Here is a 24,768-nt window from a genome sequence, read left to right as displayed (position 1 = left end):
TGGCCGTGCCCAAGAGGTCATTAAAGGCCTGGATCTTAATTTTTATCAGGAGACTTGCAAGCCCAGACACTCAGACTCCAACTGGGAAAAACACAGAGGTCCTGCCTCCCACCCAACAGAAGCCAAGGTTTATGAAGAGCAGAATGGAAACACTAGAGCACAGGAGCTTGAGTGCACGTGAGCGAGTGCTCCGGATGGTTCACCACACGTCTAGCCTCTTATCTCATGATCTTTTTTTTCCGTTTCAAGCCTTCTATTAACATCCTCTGTGACAGAACAGATGGCTTTCATGGCTGTGATACTGAGACACCACCCGGCTGATTTCTGTTAAAGCACTGGGAACTCCTGCATTACAGGCAGAACTTACAGATGAGCACAAATGTGTTGGCTGTCATACTTGACGTGACACCAAAAATAAAAATCTGATGTGGCAGCACATGACTTTCCCTACATAAAGCTGTGATTTTAGCACTCAGATATTCCAGGCTTGCCATTTATTATGTGGAATGAAACGGAAGAAGCGTAACTTTCTGAAAATAAAAAAAAACATATTCTTCATCTCCGTGTGTATTGCATTTGGGGCACAAATGTGAGGAAAAAATGTCAACTCAAGATGGCCTGCAGTGATGCTGTTCAAAGTCAATCGGCTTTTTAGGATTTTGCAGTCCTACAGATGGAGTGATTAGTTGATACGTTTTTGTTTCCGCAGATCACCCAGACATGGCTGCAGAAGTGGCCAGTGGTGCCTGGAGGGTGTCCACCCTTTGAAATTTTGACCCCATCACAATGCCTTCCACTTCTCTTGTACCAATTTTAAAACACGAACCCCCCTAGCCACATGCATTTCTCCGTCTTTGTTGTTCTTGCATTCTGAACCTGCACTTGACGCTCAGCAGGTGTCGCTCCTTTTATGTTTCTTTCTTCCTGTTACGGTGTTCGTCTTCACGTCATCGGCCTGTGTGATTTGCTTGCCCCTCAGCAGATGTGGCTGGTCTTCTTTTGCTTTCTGGCATTCCTGTCACTTTGCCATAAGAAACCAATCAGCGCAGGTCAGTTTGCAGACTTTTTTCACTTATTTTGAGTTATTTTTGGACTTATCAGACCAAATCGGGTCACAAGTTTTCAAGTAAGTCTTTAAATTCCTCTTAAAAGTAGTCACAGTCACAAAGCTCTGAACTGACTGCAGGAGCTTGTGCCATAGGCGAGCCCCAAAGAACAAAAGGCTCAGTCACCCATTGTGCACAGTGTCATCTGTGGAACAGTCAGGAGGTTAGAGGAGCCCCCAAGAGCAAAAAGAGCTGACAGGTGTACACGTGGTAAGTCAGTCACGAAGACAGATGGGAGAAACCAGCAAGACATTTGTAAACTAAGGGTAGGATCATAAAATGGATGACAGACAGACAGACAGACAGATAGATAGATAGATATCTATTATATAGTGCCTTTCATATCTATCTATCTATTATATAGTGCCTTTCATATCTATGTATTATCTAGTGCAGTTCACTTCTGTCTATATGTATTATATAGTGCCTTTCATATCTATCTATCTATCTATCTATTATATAGTGCAGTTCACTTCTATCTATCTATTATATGGTGCCTTTCATATCTATCTATCTATCTATCTATCTATCTATCTATCTATCTATCTATCTATCTATCTATCTGTCTATCTAGGGGTGGGCAAAAGTAGGTTTACAGTTGTTCACATGGGAAAAAAACATGCTGGTTAAGATTATTGCATTACCTTTATTAACTCAGTAGCTTTTAAGAAGAAGAATACAAATAAGAATACAATTAATACAAATAAATAATAGAATGAATAATAAATAAAAATAATAATACAAGAATAAACTCTGTGTTTCATATCTTCATATTGCATATATTTATTTCTCTCTCTTTCTCTCTCTCTGTCTCTCTCTCTCTCTCTCTCTCTCTCTCTCTCTCTCTATATATATATATATATATATATATATATATATATATATATATATATATATATATATATATATATATATATGTATAAATATATATTCATATATGTATATATAGATAGATATTTATATGTATAGATATATATATAGCTGCGGTGGGCTGGCACCCTGCCCGGGGTTTGTTTCCTGCCTTGCGCCCTGTGTTGGCTGGGATTGGCTCCAGCAGGCCCCCGTGACCCTGTAGTTAGGATATAGCGGGTTGGATAATGGATGGATGGATGGATATATATATATAGAGAGAGCGCAAGAGAGATAAATATATGCAGGGGTTGACAAATATATATATGCAAAGGGAAAGTTAAAAGAAAAAGGACACTTTATTAGAAGTTCAGGGCATCAGTGTACTTCTTTAAGTAAAGGCTTGTGAGGTAAGGATTTCTCATTTTTGTAGGTGTGTATAGATGGGGTGAATTTTGAGCAGAAGGCCTATTTGGTGGGTGCAAATCCCAGGTAAAGATAAATGAGATGGCACTACACCAAAAGAGGCATGAAGATAGACTGGCTTATTGCCATGGGGTGTCTGGAAACCCAAGATGGGGGCCTGTAGGTCAGGAAGATGAAGAAAGTGCCACCACAGCTCGCCTGAGAAGGGTGCTTTTCAATGTACTCCCACTAGAGGGCAGGAGGCAAGTGTTTTATGAAAGATAAATGTAGAAGTGCAGAACAATGAGGACAGTGTGAGAATGGGGGGCTGCTGTCTATTGGCATGGAGGGGTAGCAGAGATGTGAATTTGGTGTCTTTTTCTTACCCCACTTTTATCATTTCTTATGTGATTTCATTAAAAAACAAATCAGGTAAAGTCACTCTACCATAATATTTTATTTACTAGCTTTGTAGAAGTCAAGACAAACATCTGAAAGTGACATGATACCTGATCTACATGCAAATGATGCAATTCCCATCATCCTCAGCTTGACTTTGTTGTTCTATGGTTATGTATTTCTGTGGCACACCTGCTGTTTGTCACTTTTCATTTTCACTTCAATCACTTACCAGGAGCAGATTGTATATTTTTGAGGCAGAATTGCCTTTTTGTTTTTATTGTTTGGATGAGGTGGCATCTTCTACAGTGGGCAGCTAGGCCGAGTCCATATGATAAGAACATGAAAGTTTAGGTTATGGGGTCCTTCTTGTCATGCGCACAGACTACAGTGCAAGTCTTACCTGCATGTGCCAATCCAGATTAGATCTTAAACCGGGTCTGTGCCACGGCGTCTACCGTCAGCTTTTTACAGGAGGTGTTCCCAGTTGCTCACATCTTGTTATTGTGGCTGATGCTGAGTTTCAGACGGTCAACACTGATGCACACACATACCGTCTTAATGAAGCAAGGTGGTGTGAGCTGACCGAACACAGGTTCAAACAGAGCTGGAACAAATGACAAATATTTGGGACACCAGCCGGGTAATCCCTTTTAATTCTCTCAAACCTCTCAATAAACACTTACCATAAGGCTGCAGGTTACAAAACAGAAAGCAACTTCAGCGTTAACTCTAACTGGCGAAACAAAGGAAGGCTTTCCTAGAGCTTTCACTCGTCGGAACAGATCTCATCAAAAGACAAGTCAGTGGAAGCCAAGGTTATAATAGTTTTGCCTTTTTATATTAGTTTTTATTTCTATGTTTTTTCTGACCTTACTTGGAAATTGAGTTTAGTTTTAGTTTTCCTTCATCATGTATTTTTAGTTTTAGTTTAGTTTTTATTTTACAAAGACATTGCTATTTTATTTATATATATATATTAGTTTTAGTTTTAGTAATTATAGCATGGTTAAAGAGCTACTATGGAGTTTAGTTTTTGTGTCACAATGAGATAGAACTGTACACTTACCGGTTTGGATATAATATGAGTTTAATGTTAGTGGAAGCTTACTACACTACACCACACACTTTACTATTTGGTTTTGTTTTTGTCTGATAAAAACAAGCATAATCAAAACCAGGTACTGAATATGAACAATTTTACACAATTTTATAATTTTTTTAATATTTTCTATGTCATTTGTGTTGAACAAATCTGCGCTGCTTGTTGGCACTTTTTTCTTTTCTTTTTATTGCCCTGAATGGGACAATTTGTAATGAAACCTGGTGAATTTTAAGGTTTGAGTTTTTTTTTTATTCTAAATGTCGATACAACACAACATATTCTGCTCCAACAACAATGTGCTTATAATGAATGCCTTCAATTTTGCATTCAAAAATCTCAAACACTGGGCTTTGTTATTTTCTACCAGCCAGATTGATCTCTGATTCCATCTCAGGCACAAACAATTTATAGACAGAATTTTGCATCTGCAGGCCTGAAAAGAGTAGAAGAGAGATTCTACTGTGTTCTGACAGGTGTGACCATGAAAATCATGGGGGGCTAAGGAAGAACAGGGCTCTTAGGCTTGAATCAGTGTGCAGAGCCCACCTAGCTGTATTGAGGGAAACAAAGAAAAACAAGCATGTCGTGTGAAGGTTAGGGGCAGTGAGACTTGAATAGCCCACCATAAGAACAGTAAACCCATACAGCAGAGCAAGAGCAGGTAATAAGTATGGACAGGCACAAAATGACAGAGACAGCATGTGAGATTAAGAACAATATATACATTATCTAAACCTGTTTATCCAGAGCAGGATCACAGGAAACCTGGAGCCTACCCCTGCAGGTTTGGATTCAAGGCAGGAAAAATCCCTGGTATGCAATATGTATGATATGGCTGATGCTAAGAACAAAAAGAAAATGATATTTCAACTATCTGTTATGAGAGAGAGAGAAACATTGAAAAAATGGGGACAGATATTTTAAAATATAATTCTGCTACTGGATTGTTTTCACAATATCAGGTATTTTGAGCTGTGAATATGAACTAAAAAACATAAATTAATAATAAATATAGAATAAATACAAAAACACATTAGTATGTTTAGCTTTTCATCACTTGGCAGACTCTCTTCGCCTACCTACCTGTAGTTCAGTAGAGACGTTGCCAACTCAGGAATTTTACAAGGTTTGTATCGCTTCGTTGTTAAACGACATTTTTAAAGCAAAAGTGATTGGTCAGAAACAGTATGCCGATCTTGTATGATGACCTAGTCAGTCTCTTGATCAGTGCCGTTTTATTTTCAAAAATCGGGAGTGGTCTCCCCTAGATTTTCTTGTGCACTCAGATATGGGGATGAATATTTGAGGAGTAAACCACAAGACAAGGATTATATTATGTACATTAAAGAACCATCAACAACAAATGAAATCAAATGAATAATATATTGAACAATTATTATAAAAATAACGTTCATTAAATCGGACTCTGCAGCTGCATGAATAAAAAAAATCGAGTATGTGTTCAGGTAAAGTACCACTACCGGGTGATGGATTTGGCCCAAATGTTAATACAGATCTACAATTCTGGTGTAACAACCACATGCCGGATTTCATCCATCTACCTTGGTGTATTTTTGAGATATCGTGTTTACATACATCATTCCAAAAAACAGTATTTTCGGACTCGGGAAGGTCTAAAACATCAAGATTCATCAAAATATCGAGGTCGAATGATGATTACTATATTTTCTTTATACTTCGTTTGCGAAGTGGCAGGTGAATTACTGTCAACAAAAAGCAGGCACTTGAGAAATAAACTGAAACGTTACTCACTTGTGATTTTTCTGTCTATACGGTATAAAGTTTTTGTTGACCAGCACATTTCGATTTCAGGCGTTTGAATTACATCTTGATATACAACAAGTGCAAAGAAAGGCGGCACGTAAATCGCTTTCTGTTCCACATGCTTTACGCGTGTATTCAGCTCGCTCTGTCACCGCAAATGCTGTGTGAACAGCCGGCCACCTTCACCAGCCGCCATTCACTGGATGAATACGTGCGGGCGGCTTGTGGTGGAGGACTTTCAGTTTTAGAGTTAAAAGTTATAAGGGTTAAAAACTAACAGCAAGAATATTCATTCAAAAAATGAAAACTAAAATTATTTTAGTAAATTATTATTTTATTTCAGTTAGTCTTTGCAGCTACTTTAATAGTTTTGTTTAGTTTTAGTTTTTCGTTTTGGTTTTGTTAATTATTTTATTTCAGTTTACGAAAATGTTTTTTTAATACTAGTTTCAGTTTTGATTTTAGTTTTCGTTAACTATAATAACCTTGGTGGAGGCCCCTGGTCTTTTTATAATGGGAGGACCAGAAGAGGCGGAGCTAATTTCCTTCTTTGGGAGCTGTGGGAAGAAAAGGAGCCAGAGTTAGTGACAGCGCCCCCTCTCTCCCTGGTGGGGTACCATTTACCTCGAATGAGCCAGCAAGGAGATCCTCAGACGCACATGCGTGACAGTGGACTGTGGCTCAAGAGGAGCCCAGGGCTTGGATATTCTAAAGGGACACCACGCATGGCCCACTGGCAGGCATCTACTACAGATATGATGTTGGCCCAGCTCTCCTCAGCATCTTGCTAGCTTTATGCCAGGGGTCCCCAACCTTGTTTGTCCTGTTTACCCCATGCCAACTTTTTGGAAGTAAATTTCCCCCTCCCTGTTTTGTTCAGTACCATAGGGTGGCATGGTGGCACAGTAGCAGTGTTGCTGCCTCGCTGTAAAGGGACCAGCTAGGGGTCATGTCCCAGGTCCTTCCTGTGTGGAGTTAGCATGTTTTCCCCATGTCTGCCCACAGTCCAAAGACACGCAGGTTTTGTGGAAATTGTGGTGCCCGTGTGTGAGTTTGCTGTCTGTGTGTGTGTTTGCCCAGCAATAGACTGACGCCCTGTCCAGGATTTGTTCCTGCCTTGCACCCTATGCCAGCTGGGATGGGCTCCAGCATACCCCTTTCAACTCAAAGACCATAGTTAGGTGGGTTTGACAAAGGCTGACTGACTGACATCTACCATAATAAAGCAATTGACAAGGAAGATATTTTAAGAGGGCGGCACGGTGGCTCAGTGGGTAGCGCTGCTGCCTCGCAGTTGGGAGACCTGGAGACCTGGGTTCACTTCCCGGGTCCTCCCTGCGTGGAGTTTGCATGTTCTCCCCGTGTCTGCGTGGGTTTCCTCCCACAGTCCAAAGACATGCAGGTTTGGTGGATTGGCAATCCTAAATTGGCCCTAGTGTGTGCTTGGTGTGTGGGTGTGTTTGTGTGTGTCCTGCGGTGGGTTGGCACCCTGCCCGGGATTGGTTCCTGCCTTGTGCCCTGTGTTGGCTGGGATTGGCGCCAGCAGACCCCCGTGACCCTGTGTTCGGATTCAGCGGGTTGGATAATGGATGGATGGATGGATATTTTAAGATAGTGTTTTTATATTTTAAGTTCAAACACCAATACCAGGATGAAACCCACTTAGGCAATACAATACAATACAATTTATTGTTGTCTAGCCCAAAATCACACAAGTGCCACAGTGGTCTTTTAACAGGCTCTGCCTTTTGACAGCCCCCCAGCCTTGACTCTCTAAGAAGACAAGGAAAAACTCTTGTAGGGGGGGGAAAAATGGAAGAAACCTCAGAAATGGTAGTTTAAAGAGAGAGAGACCCCTGTCCAGGTAGGTTGGGCGTGCAGTGGGTGTCAAAAAGAAAAAGGGAGTCAATACAATACAATACACAGAACAGAACACAAGTAATCCTCAATACAATATATAACAGAGTATAAGTACAGAGCAGAATTTAACAGTAGATAATATCCCATAATATGATTTGGATTTGTTTAGAGTCCTGGAGACCTTGGCCATCAAGCTGCTTTCCCCATTTGGCCATTCCACAGCTGGGCCAGCCAATCCGATGACAGAACCCCTCTACCCGATGATTCCTGCGATCCTCCATCAGAGATGACTTAATGTTAGGCAGGCAAAACAACTTGGCAGGTGGGCAGGGGCACCAGGTGCCACATTTGAGTACTAAGAAGAGAAATAGAATAGGTGAGGGTTAGTAACAAATTCTAACTATCATGTTACTTCTGTTTTAGTGCTAATGGCTAACATCAGAGATGCAGTCTGCACAGCTAATCAGCAGCTCTAGTCAGGGTGTGCTAAACTGAAGTTGTGAGTCTTGAAAGCTGAGACCGAAGGGGCATCTCTTATAGTAGCAGGCAGACCACTCCACAGTTTAGGGGCACCCTGTAACTAAAAGCTCGACCTCTCACCGTTATTTCATTAATTCTTGGATGAGAACGCATCAACCAGTGAGCCGCCCGTTCTTGCTTTTCACTTACAATTTCGGATATTCTTGATGCAGTTGTTGAAAGAGCAAATAATAATTAATAATAAAGAATTCTTTACATGTATATAGCACTTTTCTCACCACTCAAAGCTACAGGGAAGACGCGGGAAGTGAACCCACAATCTCCTCACTGCAAAGCGGCAACGCTACCACCGCACATCTCATGTCGTCTTTGGGAACTCATTGAGATCTTCATGATGTCCAGCTTTTTTAAACACATTTACCCCCTGAGGAGGTGACATTTACACCCTGGGTGGGGTGGGGTGGGGTGTGCCACATTACAGACATGCATTCTATCAGGACTTGTCTACTGCCTTGTTGCCAGGATCAAAGCCAAAACTCAGACCCTGAGCTGGGTAAGGAGGTGTGAAAATGGGTGGGCAATGGAATGAAAGAAACTACTGAGGGTTTTTTTCTTTTCAGTTCTCCATTGTTACATTCTTATGGGGTCACTGCATGACCACCAGATCCCACCCTCAGTTTGGGTCACTATTGGTGGATCACATGTATCTTTCTATGCTTCTTTTTAATCATTTAGCACATTTCCAGTTAGCGAAAAGGAGTTCATTTCTCCAGCTGATGTCACTTGTGTGTAACCCCGAAGACTGAGTGGTGCTAATCATAAAGCCAAAGGCCCTTCTGCACTGCTGACTGAGCTCAAGGAGCTGTATTTCAATGGAGGCTTCCCGCAGTCTGCTACATTTTAGATCTATTACTGCTTTAAAAGCGTATGACAGTGATACACAGCGTCTGAACTCTTTGTGGCGGGGTGTGAAGTTCAGCTGGCGGCGGCTGCCCCACTTTGGGGGTCTGACCCAGACAAGTGTGACACATTCTTGAGTTCGAGAAGCAGCCCTGTGAATGATCACCCTGTTCTTTACTTGTCCCGGCCCACCGCTACTCAGGTGTGCTTTTGTCCCTGCCAGGTTTCAGTGACATTTTGTATAGTTGCCTTGACAACATCTGTTTGGGTGGGGGTAACTATTGGCAGAGCCCTTGTTGTCAGGGAAACCGAGGTTTGGCCGCTGTCAAAGGACTCACCCCGAGAAGGCCGCTCTTTCAAAGAAGCATCACAGTCATGCTAGCAAGGAAACTTTTCGTAAAATGATGAAGTGACTTCTACAAAGACACCGTCACAGTAATGAGCTCACTGCGGCGGCCAGCCCACCCTTCCAGGAAAGTTGGTGAGACGAAAACAAGGTAAGGCGCGAGGCCTTTTTGAAACGAGTCTCCCCCACAATGTGTCAGCCCATTCATTCCTCGGGTGCAGGTATATTTGATTGGAATGTTCTGGACTGAACAGACTCTTTTCTGCACAGCAATTCCAAATCCATCCATCCATCCATCCTCTTCCGCTTATCCGAGGTCGGGTCGCGAGGGCAGCAGCTTGAGCAGAGATGCCCAGACTTCCCTCTCCCCGGCCACTTCTTCTAGCTCTTCCGGGAGAATCCCAAGGCATTCCCAGGCCAGCAGGGAGACATAGTCCCTCCAGCGTGTCCTGGGTCTTCCCCGGGGCCTCCTCCCGGTTGGATGTGCCCGGAACACCTCACCAGGGAGGCGTCCAGGAGGCATCCTGATCAGATGCCCGAGCCACCTCATCTGACTCCTCTCGATGCGGAGGAGCAGCGGCTCTACTTTGAGCCCCTCCTGGATGACTGAGCTTCTCACCCTATCTTTAAGGGAGAGCCCAGACACCCTGTGGAGGAAACTCATTTCAGCTGCTTGTATTCGCGATCTCGTTCTTTCGGTCACTACCCATAGCTCATGACCATATCCCCTCCTCAAACTGCCACCTTACCGTGGTGGAGGGGTTTGCGTGTCCCAGTGATCCTAGGAGCTCTGTTGTCCTGGGCTTCATGCCCCTGGTAGGGCCACCCAAGGCAAACTGGTCCTAGGTGAGGGATGAGACAAAGTGCAGTTCAACAGACCTCCTATGATGAATAAAAAATTTGGACGGCGTTTTCCCTCACCCGGACGCGGGTCACCGGGGGCCCCCTTCTGGAACCAGGCCTGGAGGTGGGGCTCGATGGCGAGCGCCTGGTGGCCGGGCTTGCACCCATGGGGCTCGGCCGGGCACAGCCCGAAGAGGCAACATGGGTCCCCCTTCCCATGGGCTCACTACCTATGAGAGGGGCCAAGGAGGTCGGGTGCAGTGTGAGTTGGGTGGTGGCCGAAGGCGGGGACCTTGGCGGTCCGATCCTCGGCTACAGAAGCAATTCCAAATTTAATATGAAAAACTGAAATGCAAGAAAAACACAAAACATAACCACGTAACATTCACAAAGCTGTCTGATTCCATTTCTGGGACACAGAAGCCAGAGCCTGTCCTGACAGCACTAGGCACAAGGCAGGAACCTGCCCTGTGGACCCCTTTATAAAAATGTACAGTATGTGGATTTGAATGTGAAAATATTTATATGCCAAAAAACAGGGGAGTGTGTAAGTAAAAAAAAAAATTTAAAAACTGGCTTACACACGTGATTGTAGTTTATGAATCAGAATTATTTAAATGTGCGTCCGTGAACACGCCTCAAGCCCCGCCCAGTGGCCAACCTGAAACAACCATATATGGAACATGCAAATCAGCCTCATACCTTCAGCCCAACAAAGCTCGCCAGTCCTATCCACTTAATTCTGCTAAAATAACATCAACTCAAGTTTTGAAAGTCCCTAAAGGGGGTCCTACTTTCTACCACACTACTTGGTCGCTTAGTCCAAGTGTCTATCATTCTTTGTGTAAAGAAAAACTTCCTAATGTTTGTGCGAAATTTAGCCTTCACAAGTTTCCAGCTATGTCCCCATATTCTTGATGAACTCATTTTAATGTCAGTCTCGACCCACTGGAATAACTCCTTTCATAAGTTTAAACTCTTCAGTCAGGTCTCCTCTTAATCTTCTTTGTCTTAAACTGTAAAGGCTCAGCTCTATTAATCTTTCCTCATAACTCATCCCCTGTAGCCCTGACTCAGCCCTGTTGCTCTTCTCTGGACCTTCTCTAGTGCTGCTATGTCCTTTTTGTAGCCTGGAGACCAAAACTGCACACAGTACTCCAGATTAGGCCTCACCAGTGTGTTATAAAGCTTCTTGGACTTGCACTTTACACATCAGGGCGCTATATAACCTGACAGTCTGTTGTATGAAAATGTGCTATATAAATAAATGTTGTTGTTGTTGTTGTAGCCTTCTTAATGGCTTCTGAAAACCATGTGGTAGTTGATAGCGTTGAGTTCACTACGACTCCTAAATCCTCCTCATGTGGTGTATTTTTGATTTTCAGACCTCCCATTGTGTATTCAAACCTCACATTTGTATTTCTTACATGTAATCCTTTACATTTACTGCCCAGCTGCTGTTCTCTGGACCTTCTCTAGTGCTGCTATGTCCTTTTGGTAGCCTGGAGACCAAAACTGCACACAGGACTCCAGATGAGGCCTCACCAGTGTGTTATAAAGCTTCAGCATCACCTCCTTGGTCTTTTCATCATCAAGTCCTTCCGTGAGAACCCTAAATACACAGAGGACTATTTCATTTATGTTAGGTAGAATGCCCAGAGGGGACTGGGTGGTCTCGTGGCCTGGAACCCCTGCAGATTTTATTTTTTTCTCCAGCCATCTGGAGTTTTTTTTTGTTTTTTCTGTCCCCCCTGGCCATCGGACCTTACTCTTTTTCTATGTTAACTAATGTCGTCTTATTTTAAATTTCTTATTTTGTCTTTTATTTTTCTTTTCTTCATTATGTAAAACACTTTGAGCTACTTTTTTGTATGAAAATGTGCTATATAGATAAATGTTGTTGTTGTTTTCCTCTACACATCAAGGCGCTATATAACCTGACAGTCTGTTAGCCTTCTTAATGGCTTCTGAACACTGTTGGGAAGTCGATAGCGTAGAGTCCACTACGACTCCTAAATCCTTCTCATAAGGTGTACTCTCGATTTTCTGACCACCCATTGTGTATTCAGCCCTAACATTTTTACTTCCTATGTGTAATTCTTTACATTTACTGACATTAAATTTAATTTGCTACAAATCTGCCCAAGACTGTATGCTATCCAAGTCCTTCTGTAATGATATAACGCATTCCAAATTATCTGCTAATCCACCTATCTTGTTTTCATCTGCAAAGTTCATGTTAAGCTAAAGATCTGATGATTGATTGTTATCCACCGTGCCATGAACAGTGTGTCTGTCTGCAGAGAGAGCGTCGACCTCATCGAGAGGTTTACTTACCTCGGCAGTGACATTCATGTCTCTGGTGACTCTTCCTATGAAGTCAGTGGATGGATTGGGAGAACATGGGGGGCGGTCATGAGATTGCTGGAAAGGGGTGTGTGGCGCTCCTGATATCTCTGCAAAAGGACGAAGGTCCAAGTCTTTAGAGTCCTGGTGCTTCCTGTTTGCTATATGGTTGCAAGACATGGACGCTCTCCAGTGACCTAATGCGGACATCACTGCCATGTCTGTCACAGTCTGTGCTGTCAAATGTTGTGAACTGGGCAGTCTGAGCTCAGGATTCACAAGTTTTATCTTTATTCACAGATGTTAAAGAAGATGACTCCCTGGGGCCTGATGCTCATACAGGGGACATTCAATTTAAAGGTAGGAAATTTTGGTTATGTGCCATCCCTTGTTAGTTATTCTAATATAAGACCAAAGTGTTAATGCAGAACAACCTTCCTGAGTTTGCTTGTGTGGGCTGTAAAACGTAAGGGTGTTTTCATACTGGGCACATTTGTTCCATACCATACCCGAGCCCGATTGTCCCGTCACCCTGCACTCACACTGCGCTTTAACGTTCTGGGCCCGGGCCCGCTTTTGTCATCACCATGTAACTTTGTGTAACATCAAAACAAGATCCAAACATGGAGCGACAGCATGCGTGTCAAAATGATTTTCCTTATTTTATAGTGTTTTTTTTTTTTTTACTATTTTGAGTCGCGTAGGGTGGGTAACGCTCCGCCCTGCTACAGGTTACGCTATCAGATGCTGCCGACGACTCCAAAACGTTAGCTCCGCTGATTATTTTGTCAATGGCATCGTACCATTGAAATTTTTCTTTTCTATTCGGTGAGCTGCCAGACTTACCATACATAGTGCATCCCTAATCTTTAGGTACTGAACCCACAGTTTTTTTCAGTTTGTCACGACACTGCTCAGTTGTTCTTTGGTATCCTTGAGCATGAAGATTGTCCCGTATCTTACCAGATATCTCCAAGTTTTTGTGTGTTGTTCTCATCAGCCCTTCTGCAGTAGACCAGAGAGATCCCATTGCATCACTGACATCATGTGTGTGTGTTTCGTGCCCGGGCACATTTAGCCATCACACTGTTCTGTGCCCGGGCCCACTTTTTCCAAGCGACATGGTAGTGAGCACTCTAGTCCAAGGTCCTGGTGGGCCCCAGTGGCTGCAGGTTTTCATTGTAACCCTTTTCCTAATTGGTGACCAGTTTTCACTGATAAGTAAATTAAAATTAAGGCAAAAGAAGTTAATTAACTCAGGCCTCTGAATTGTTTCTTTTCTCCTTAACTGGCCGTCCCCTGCGGCTCCGCCTGCATAGTAGTGAAACTTTAAAAATCAATAAAGAAGCAGGTATCATTAGCTAAGAGGAGGCAAGGTACACTCCAAAACGCAGAAGTACAGTAATCCCTCCTCCATCGCGGGGGTTGCGTTCCAGAGCCACCCGCGAAATAAGAAAATCCGCGAAGTAGAAACCATATGTTTATATGGTTATTTTTATATATTTTAAGCCCTTATAAACTCTCCCACACTATTATAAACATTTCACGCACAATTATACAGCATAAACCCTTTGTATTCTCTTAGATATTAGGTAAGATTCGTTGAAATTATGTATGTAAACACAGTTTACATACAGTAAAACCTAAATATTATTTTAAAGATATCGAGCGTCTCCGATATCACATATGTTACAGCCATTACGACAGAGAGGCCACCAGCAATAAATACGTACAATGCAAGAAAAATTGTATACAGTAAAATGTGTGTACGATGACACTAAACTATGTACATGTAATAAGTACTGTACGTAAATAATTAATTATGGTTACTCACCAACAATGACACGACGACTTATCCGATAACGATGAGTTTAATTTTACTGCACAACAAAGGATAGCGTTACAGCTCTTCTAAAGGAGCCTCTTCAGGCGACTGTGTAGCACCGCCGTTGTTCTTCTTCCAGCACTCTTCAATCCAAATCCCTAAAGCAGATTCCATCCAGACTACCACTTTATCACGTCCACTTGCAACTCGTTTTGCGCCCTGGTTAAAGGACTCTGCGGCCGTAGATCTTATATGCTTTTCCTCCTTTTTAAATAAAAAGAATCGTGGACTCATTTATGCTGTAATGGTGTCCTGCAGCGGTGTAGTGGTTTCCTTCCTTCAACATATCCAAAACTTTTACCTTTTCTGCAATCATTTGCATCTTAATGCTGAATGAGTGAGATTAGACTTCCTGGTTAATGCAGCACTCCGTCGCTGAGCCAATCAGCAGCACGCAGGAACTTAACCACGTGCTCTGATTGGGTAGCTTCTCAGCCATCCGCCAATAGCGTCCCTTGTTTCAATTCAAATAGGCAAATCAACTGAGGAAGCACACGTACTGTAGACCGCAGACATCCGCAAAGCAGTGAAAAATCCGCGATATATATTCACATATGCTTACATTTAAAATCCGCGATGGAGTGAAGCCGCGAAAGACGAAGCGCGATATAGTGAGGGATCACTGTACACTGACTCCAATGGAGGCTGGCACATGAGTGAGGAGGGTCCCAAATTCTGGAAATAAAAAACGATCTAAATCCGTGAAGTAGTTCTCTCATGAAAGCGGACAGACATACAGACGGACAGTCAGACGTTGGATTATATATATATATATATATATATATATATATATATATATATATATATATATATATATATATATTGTGGTGGTCGCCTGGGGGCTGTGCCCAGTCGTGACACCTGGATGGACCAGGAGATGGACTGTGCCTCCCCAGGACCAAGAGAGGGCAGCTGCCCTGCCTGGTTTGGGGGCCACTGGGTCTGAGCATGGAAGCTCAACCCTGTGAGGGCCCATGGCCACCACCAGGGGGCGCCCAGTCGATTGTGGAGCCTCAGACGGTAGCGCTTCTGCCACTCCGTCACAGCCCCAAACACCAGACATGACTACACAAAAACAGTTCCGGGTGTAAATAATCGTTTTTTATTTATGAAAAATACCTTTAACAGGTTTCTTCCTTTTGATCCATCCCAATGCAGAACAACAAAACAAACGTTTTCTTCTCTTTTCTCCTGGACTCCTCCCAGGCTCCTGTCTCCACCCCGACTCGCCTGGCTTAAGATTGAGCAGCTGCTTTTATCTGTGACCCGGGACTAGTTCCGATTTTAGGGCATGGCCCGTTTGGAAGCACTTCAGGGTCAACCAGAAAGTAGGGCCTAGGAAACCCAACAGCTCCCCCTGTGGCTCCCACGGAACCTCCCCCATGTGACTACAGATCCCAGCATGCTCTGCGGGTGTCTTTGTGGGAATTCCCAACCCAGGGATACTGTCACCTGGTGTTTTGGGGGTGAAAATGTTCAGCGGTGTTCATCTCCCCCTCTCTCCTTCCTTTGCCCTGGTGTCTCTGCCAGGTAAGGATCTTTGCTGAGCTCTGGTCGGGATGCCAGTCCTTGTGTGCCATCCATTACAAAGGATTATTTCAAGATCCCTGTTGCTGTCCACAGAAAGTGTGGATTGATATTCAAAAGTTGCCTCAAAAGTCAAGTCAAAGTGAACTTTATTGTCATCTCAGCCATATACAAGTATACAGATAGACGAAATTGCGAAGCTCGGGGTCCACAGTGTAACAACATGAAGTGCAAATAATAAATTAAAAATAGAATTAAAATTTTAATTTAAAATTAAAACACAAACAAGACAAGACATTGTGCAAAGACAAGACGAAGAAGCAGCAGCAATAATGACATGTAGTTAGCAATATGAACAATGATGCAATGTATGGTATTTGCAATCTAGATACATAAATATAGTCAATAGATATGTAATTTAATAAATAAATAATAGATAATACAGAAATTATCAGTGTATGATGATAGTTGTTTAAGACGTGTGTAAACAATGACAGGTCAGAAGGATGTCAAGAGTGTCATAATCCTTAAAGGTCAGTATGAGATCTTCAGTTCTTCTCTACCTGCACACTTATCTTTGCAGGGCAGTGGCTCGCATGTATAAAAGTTCTGTTTGTAGAGGAGGTTGAGGCCGTGTGGAAGATCCCAGGGGGCAGTATGGTGTTAAGGAGTCTGACAGCTTGGGTGCAAAAGCTATCCTGCAGCCTGGCAGATCTGGCTCTGATACTGCAGTATGTTCTCTTGGATGGCAGAAGTGTGAAAAGTCCATGTGAGGGGTGTAAGGAGTCCTGCACAATGCTGTAGGCCTTGCGGACAGTGCGTTTGTAAAATATGTCCTGTAGTGAAGGGAGAGGCACCCCAATAATGTTCTCTGCTGTCTTCACTATTGTTTGCAGGCGCTTGTGGTCAGATATGTTGCAGTTGCCATACCAGACAGTGATGCAGCTGGCCAGAACACTCTCAATGGTGCCTCTGTAGAACATGGTGAGGATGGAAGTGGGAAGACTTGCTCACTTCAGCCGCCTCAGGAGGTGTAGTCTCTCCTGGTCTTTCTTGATTAGTGATGAGGTGTTATGTGTCCACGTAAGTTATGTGCACACCGAGGAACTTGGTACTCCTAACAGTTTCCACATCTAAACCGTTGATGCTGAGTGGGTTGTGGGCAGGATGTGATTTTCTGAAGTCCACGATTATCTCTTATGTCTTGTCGACATTGAGAGATAGATTGTTGCCTTCACACCATGCAGACAGCTGTTCCACCTCATCTCTGTATGCTGTTTCATCATCCCTGCTTGTCAGTTCCATCACCGTCGTATCATCCGCAAACTTGATGATGTGGTTGATGTTGTGCATAGCTGTGCAGTCGTGAGTCAGCGGGGTGAACAGGGTGTTATTTAGTAAGTTTTCACACTTTTCCTATGCCCCCTCCCCAATACCCTCTATTGTAAAGTGCAAGTACAGTACAGGCAAGATATTATTTTTGTAATTTACAGAAAGTGCTTAACACAATTTCAAGTGGCAAATGCACGTTTGTGAAGAAATAGCTTAAACTTGAAAAATACCAAACTTATCCTTTAAGTGGTCTTCCTCAGGACTACCCGGCACTACGCGAGTTGCCCCTTGTGATTTAACGTCCATATGCCGTGGCCACCACCCGACAATACCAGCCCGCCGGAACGCAGAGGAGTTGCAATGCATTTAGAGTGGTGAGACCCACTCTGCCTTGTGCTCTTCATTGGATTAGCATTGAGAGGGTTCCTAAAGCACTTTGGGCGAGCGCTCACATTTATTAACTTACAATTGATTGAACGATTTCAGATGTTGGCCAGCGCTCTCAAGTCAATATGCAGAGAAAGAAACTTCGGTAATCTGGGTCGCCAGTTGTGAATATGAATTAAAAGTGTTGGGAGGAATCTACAAGAATGAGAATGCCGCATTCGTGTTGGCTTCCCATAAGCCAAGGTCAGAGGAGGGCAGTGCAGGGGCCTTACACAGAGAACTGAAAAATGGCTGAAAGAGAAGACCTTTAAACGTTGACGTGTTGTTGGAAACAGCAGACGAGTGCGATCGCGGTGGGGACCTCAGTGGCCTCTCCTCGTAGGTTTTACAGTAAGTTATTATTTGCTCCCATAATAACATTCCAGTTTTTTGGCACCACCTCAGCAAGTGTTATGAGCTGTAACAAAAAATAATGATTGTTATGAACATAATTAACACAATTACAGCAATCATTCTGTTAGAATATTAAAAAACAAACCTTTCCCGGCCCATAGCAGTGGTGTGTTCATTTAGCCAAAAGCTTTCCTGTGATAAACTCAGACACGCACCCAAATGATAGCAGCAGCTCCCAAGTTCAGTCCTAGGGGGGTCCCGGCTGCAGGGGTTTTATTCCAAGCAGTTTTGACATCCAGCTCTCTTTTAAATTGTTTAGTGAAGTCGTCTGTTTCCTCTTGTTCTTGTTCCTCATGGTTCTTGGGGTTATTTTTTTATTCATTTTCATATGTTTATTATTCATTTTAGTCAAATTAAATCTATACTGTACATATACAAGCCAAATACCACTGAGTCACGCATCACAAAATCTCCCGAACCATGAGGCTTAGGACTTGAAATTTGGAATGCAGGTTACCCTTGGCCCATAGGTGCTCGCTAAGAAACGGTTTTAAAAATTTTGTGGGCCAAGCGCGTTCTGTCTGCCTGTCGGTCCGCTTTTCACAAGAGAATTACTTAAAGGATTTATAATTCGGGTCGTTTTCTATAATTTGCTTGAACTTTTCAGTTGATTTTGCGACTTCTCTCATGGCGCTAAGAATCATAGTTCGCTTGCAGGAGTGATATAATCGTGCTAATCTGAGACAGAGGCTGGGGGGCCGATGGGAGGGGGAAGTGTGACGCCAGGAGTGAGGAGCCAGGCAGGGCCATAGTTTGCTTGCAGTACCGATGTATTTATACAAATCTAACAGAGTGGCTGTGGCACTCATGCGCCAGCCTCTGTTCGAGTCGCTCTACCTCTCGCCACGTGTTGCCTCCGCTTAGCTAGCGATACCTGTTTGTTCAGCAGACATTATCACCTACAGATTGTCAAGGAGTAACTTTGACGTTTTTCAGAGAGAGATCAGAGCTCCGTGTGTTTTAGAGGGTAGCTGCTGATTGGCAGAGATATCATGGCCACGGGGGGAACGATCTCCCGTCAGATATGATGCCAGCATCTATTGATTTTTAAAGTTTGTCCTGTTTCATTACAATGTGGGCACAGCCACAGGGTACAGATAGTTTATTTATAAAATTAAATTTAAAAAAAACAGACGTTGTACCAAAGTGCTGTACAAAAGAACATATAAGACGATCGTAAAGCAAATAATTATGTTCAACAGTTTCTTAATGACTGTTTCATTTCAAACCTCCCCTCCTTCCTGACGACCTTACCCACAGTGAAAGGCAGAAGAGAAAAAATGGGCTATTAACAGAGTCTTAAAAACCTCAATAGAAGGAGACGATCTGATGGGGAACGGTAGATCACTCCAAAGCCTAGGAGCAACAACTGACAAAGCCCTGTCACCCCTCAACCTCAGCCTTGATCTTGGAACTGCAAGGAGAAGTTGAGCAGGTGACTTCAAAGCCCCCATTCCCGAGAGGGGATAAAGGAGATCGCAGATATATTTTGGGGCGAAACCGTGCAAGGCTTTTAAAAACAAAGTGTCTTCTTCTTCTTCTTTTTTCAGCTGCTCCTGTTAGGGGTTGCCACAGCAGATCATCTTCTTCCATATCGTCCTGTCTTCTTCATCTTGTTCTGTTACACCCATCACCTGCATGTCCTCTCTCACCACATCCATAAACCTCCTCTTAGGCCTTCCTCTTTTCCTCTTACCTGACAGCTCTGTCATTGGCATCCTTTTCCCAATATTCCCAGCATAGTGGGCTACTTCAGGAGTGGGCAGGAGGAGGAGTATAGGGACCTAATCAATGACTTTGTTAAATGGTGCGACTCAAACGCATCTACACCTGAACACCAGCAAAACCAAGGAGCTGGTGGTGGATTTTAGGAGGCCCAGGCCCCTCCTGGACCCCGTGATTATCAGAGGTGACTGTGTGCAGATGGTGTAGACCTATAAATACCTGGGAGTGCAGCTGGATGATAAATTAGACTGGACTGCCAATACTGATGCTCTGTGTAAGAAAGGACAGAGCCGGTTATACTTCCTTAGAAGGCTGGCGTCCTTAAACATCTGCAATAAGATTCTGCAGATGTTCTATCAGATGGTTGTGGCGAGCGTCCTCTTCTACGCGGTGGTGTGCTGGGGAGGCAGCATTAAGAAGAAAGACGCCTCACGCCTGGACAAACTCGTGAGGAAGGCAGGCTCTATTGTAGGCATGGAGCTGGACAGTCTGACATCTGTGGCAGAGCGACGGGCGCTCAGCAGGCTCCTGTCAATTATAGAAAATCCACTGCATCCACTGAACAGGATCATCTCCAGACAGAGGAGCAGCTTCAGCAACAGACTGCTGTCACCGTCCTGCTCCACTGACAGACTGAGAAGATCGTTCCTCCCCCAAACTATGCGCCTCTTCAATTCCACCCGGGGGGGGGGGGGGCTAACATTAACATTATACATAGTTATTGTCTGTTTTTACCTGCATTGTTATCACTCTTTAATTTAATATTGTTTTTTGTATCAGTATGTTGCTGCTGGAGTATGTGAATTTCCCCTTGGGATTAATAAAGTATCTATCTATCTATCTCTTCTCTGCAGAAAGAGTAAAATTTTAAAATTAATCCAAAATCTCACTGGTAGCCAGTGTAGAGATGCCAGTACAGGTGAGATATGCTCTCTTTCTCTAGTGCTGGTTAGAAATCTAGCTGCTGCATTTTGATCCAGTTGAAGGAACAACAGGGCATATTTGGGCAGTCCTGCATATAGGGAGTAACAGTAGTCCAGCCGAGATGTGATAAATGCATGAATCACTGTTTCTATATCCTTCTCTGGAAGAAAGGATTTTAATGTTGAGATTTACCTCAGTTGGTAAAATCTGGACTTTACCACCATGGAGATCTTTTTATCAAAACTTAGTGACAACTCAAAGATGATACTTAGGCTTAGGGAATCCTTAGGTAATCGGGAGTCCGGGATTCCTGGACATTTTTCATTCCCCGCATTCCCGGGAATGAAAACTGCTGTAATTCCCGGGAAAACAGGAATGGCCAAGCTCGCATATATAGCGTGTAAAAAATGATCAAGAAATAACCGAGTTATAGTTGAAAATAATTAAGGTGGCGCCATTGCTGCAGCTTGCACTTCATCAGACAACAGCTTTGAACAGCAACTTGAAATTGCAATGCGTCAGTCTGTTGCATCCGCACTATCTGTGCCAAGAAACTTGCCATTACAGAATGATGACAAGAAACTGGATGTATCAGTAAAAGCTGAAATGGCGGTGTTTCAGAGCAACGGCAAGCGCAGGCGTTGTTTAGAACAAGTGTATCAGTATCTGATGACTGTGCCGCCTACTTCAGTGGAGACCGAGCGTGCTTTCTCAGCTGCTGGCGTACTTCTGCACGAAGGTGCGCTCTCACCTGGACATCCACACGCTGGACACGTTGTGCTTTCTACGCTCTTATTACCGCAACTAAAGATACATGTACTTATATGACAGCATGAACTGCTTGTAGATAAGGTTAGTCTTTTATCTATACTAATAAAAGGCAAAGCCCTCACTGACTGACTCACTCACTCACTCACTCACTCACTCACTCACTCACTCACTCACTCATCACTAATTCTCCAACTTCCCGTGTAGGTAGACGGCTGAAATTTGGCAGGCTCATTCCTTACAGCTTACTTACAAAAATTAGGCAGGTTTCATTTCGAAATTCTACGCGTAATGGTCATAACTGGAACCTGTTTTTTGTCCATATACTCTAATGGAGGAGGCGGAGTCACGTATCGCGTCATCACGCCTCCTACGTAATCACGTGAACTAAAAACAAGGAAGAGATTTACAGCACGAGTCAAACGCGGGAACGAAGGTAAATGACGTTAATTTTTGAGTGTCTTTTAATACTGTGTAAGTATACATATTAACACATGTGCAATTAAACGTGTGCATTTACGGGGTGATTTCTCAGGCTTATAAGCTCGCGCCTTTTATTAAAGAGGTAAATGCAAACTGTTTTCATTCTGAAGGGCACAAACCACGTTAGATTTCATGCTCAAGAGTAAACTCAGCACACAGCTTGGTCATATTACAACCGGTTCATTTTCCTCAGTTTAAAAAGGTTTACTTTTCTTCTTAATAAAATTTTTAAAGCAGTACTTCGCCACTGCGAAGCGCGGGTATTTTGATATATATCAAAAAATATCGCGTCATCACGCCTCCCACGTAAGCACGTGAACTGACCCGCTGCCGTTTGCAATGCCATATTCGCGAGATACAAGTTTAATGAGAAGACACGAGGTATGGACATCGCAACATCACACAAGACAGCGGCTCACGTGAAGTGACTGAACGCAGCAGGAGTGATCACTTCACTGAATCAAACCTGTTCAAAAAACACATTACACAATTGATAAGGTACGAAAACAATATGAAACCGATTGTGGATTTGCGTACAGCCATTGAAACTTTGTGACGGCACGAGACTTCAGGTCACGTGTCTGCAAAACAACGTCATTGAGGCAACTATTTTTACTGGCGGTGGCTCAGGGGAGAGAGTTTTTATTCCTCGCATCCCCATTATACCTTCTGATCCATCCATCCATCCATTTTCCAACCCGCTGAATCCGAACACAGGGTCACGGGGGTCTGCTGGAGCCAATCCCAGCCAACACAGGGCACAAGGCAGGGAACCAATCCAGGGCAGGGTGCCAACCCACCGCAGGGACACACACAAACACACCCACACACCAAGCACACACTAGGGCCGATTTAGAATCGCCAATCCACCTAACCTGCATGTCCTTGGACTGTGGGAGGAAACCGGAGCGCCCGGAGGAAACCCACGCAGACACGGGGAGAACATGCAAACTCCACGCAGGGAGGACCCGGGAAGCGAACCCGGGTCCCCAAGTCTCCCAACTGCGAGGCAGCAGCGCTACCCACTGCGCCACCGTGCCGCCCTACCTTCTGATCTCCCATTTCAATTCAAACGCCTCCAATTTCCACTAAGGCTCTGCTTCGCAATGACAATTAATAAGTCTCAGGGACAGACCCTACAAAAGGTTGGCATTGATTTGAGGCAAGACTGATTTTCACATAGCAAACTGTACGCTGCATGCTCAAGAGTAAGCTCAGCACACAGGTTGGTCATATTACAAGCAGAGGGGCGAACTGACAACGTGATATACAAAGAGATCCTTAACAAATAATTATTGATTCATTTTCCCTCAATTTAAAAAGGTTTACTTTTCTTCTTAATAAAATTTTTAAAGCAGTATTTCGCCGCTGTGAAGCGCGGGTATTTTGATTTATATCAAAATATATCGCATCATCACGCCTCCCACGTAAGCACGTGAACTGACCCGCTGCCGTTTGCAATGCCATATTCGCGAGATACAAGTTTAATGAGAAGACACGACCGTTCACAGATGCACTATGTCATCCCCGGGAGCCCTGGATTCCCGGGAATGAAATGTGTGATTCCCGAATTCCCGGGAATGGATTCCCTACTCAGGCTCCTGACATCATTATGAATTGTAAAATGGCTTGTCGTTACTTTATGTACTTCTGGTTGGCGCCATTTTGAGTCATGGTAGCCATTTCACATGCCCAGCGATTTTCAGTCATTTAAGCTGACATGGTTTAGCGATGAGATCAGCAATTGTATTTGGCAAGTCTGACTTACCCAGTGACTTGTGACGTTGGCTGGCCTGTCATTACCAAGATCAGCTCAGTCGCCGTGTTTTCTATAACAGTGTGACATTTGCTGGCGTCCATTCTTTGCAGTACATTTGAGTAGACTGGCACTAAGTAATGACAGACTTCACAATAAGTCAATGCTACCACATCTGAGATGCACGAGAGAAGAAGCAAAGGTTTTCGGGCTGTGAATTGAAGAATTTTGATTTGGCCAAATTCTCTCAGACAAATCTTGAGAGAGAGCTCCATAGGTCAAGAACCATAAATGGCACCTGCTTATCCAGTCTGGAGTCGTGAGGAGCCAACGTCCATCCCAGTAGCACTGGATACAAGACAGGAACTAACCCTGGGCAGGATGCCAGTCCACCGATGGGCACAACCCCCACATATGGCTCCAGCATTGCATAAGACACAAAAATATAATACTCTACGCAAAAAGGATGCTTTGATATATGTTACTTACTGTATGGGCATAAGAATATGACGTGAATCAAAAGCACAAAGAGATTGAAAGAGGTCTGGGGCACCATGGCAAACCCCATATAACTGGTTAAATTAAAATAGTCAAAAAGTCAAAGAAAATGCGAGTACGTCTTCACGGACAGAAGTCAAAAAAGAACTGGCTCAAAATGGTGGCGTATGCGGTTTTACATGGCCCAAGCAGGAAGGGACGGGTCCAGGAGGGTGGAAAGGGACATCAGAGGTGCAGTTTTTCAGACTGCTTGCTAAATAACCCTGAGGTCCACCAGTTGTAAATGTGAATATAAATGTAACGACAGGAGGCAGATCTGCAATTCAAATGCTTGTTCACGTCTGAGTGCGTTCCGTTTTTGTTCACGGGAGCGGTTTTTTTTTTTGAGATGGCTTATTTAACAATATTTTGGTGTTTTAGGACATTGTGAGTATTCGACGTGACTTGTGAATTGTGCAGCACAGATAGTGTGAGTTTTGCTTCGTGGATGTTTTTTTGACATTGTTTGCTGTTGTCCACCATTGGTCTCAACAGATGCCCATTCCATCAAAAACTTTTTTTTTGACCCCATTCTGCATGAACACACGAGAATAAACATTTTATTGG

At 43.6% G+C, this 24,768-nt stretch overlaps 1 protein-coding gene across 2 annotated transcripts in view; it reads left to right on the top strand.

Annotated features, from left to right (window-relative positions):
• zeb1b (zinc finger E-box binding homeobox 1b) overlaps positions 1–24,768 on the top strand; it is a 351,810-nt gene that overhangs the window by 257,297 nt on the left and 69,745 nt on the right. The window contains exon 3 of one of the 2 annotated variants that reach the window (XM_028804319.2): positions 12,725–12,784. The exons of the other annotated variant lie outside the window; for it this stretch is intronic. Coding sequence (XP_028660152.1) covers positions 12,725–12,784 — 60 coding nt within the window. The remainder of the gene's footprint in view (positions 1–12,724; positions 12,785–24,768) is intronic. 2 annotated transcript variants of the gene reach the window in all.

The sequence above is a fragment of the Erpetoichthys calabaricus genome, chromosome 6 (genome assembly GCF_900747795.2).
Source record: "Erpetoichthys calabaricus chromosome 6, fErpCal1.3, whole genome shotgun sequence".
In the NCBI taxonomy this organism is placed as follows: domain Eukaryota; kingdom Metazoa; phylum Chordata; class Cladistia; order Polypteriformes; family Polypteridae; genus Erpetoichthys; species Erpetoichthys calabaricus.
Note: the sequence above shows the minus strand (reverse complement) of the source record. Positions and strands in the feature narration are given on the sequence as shown.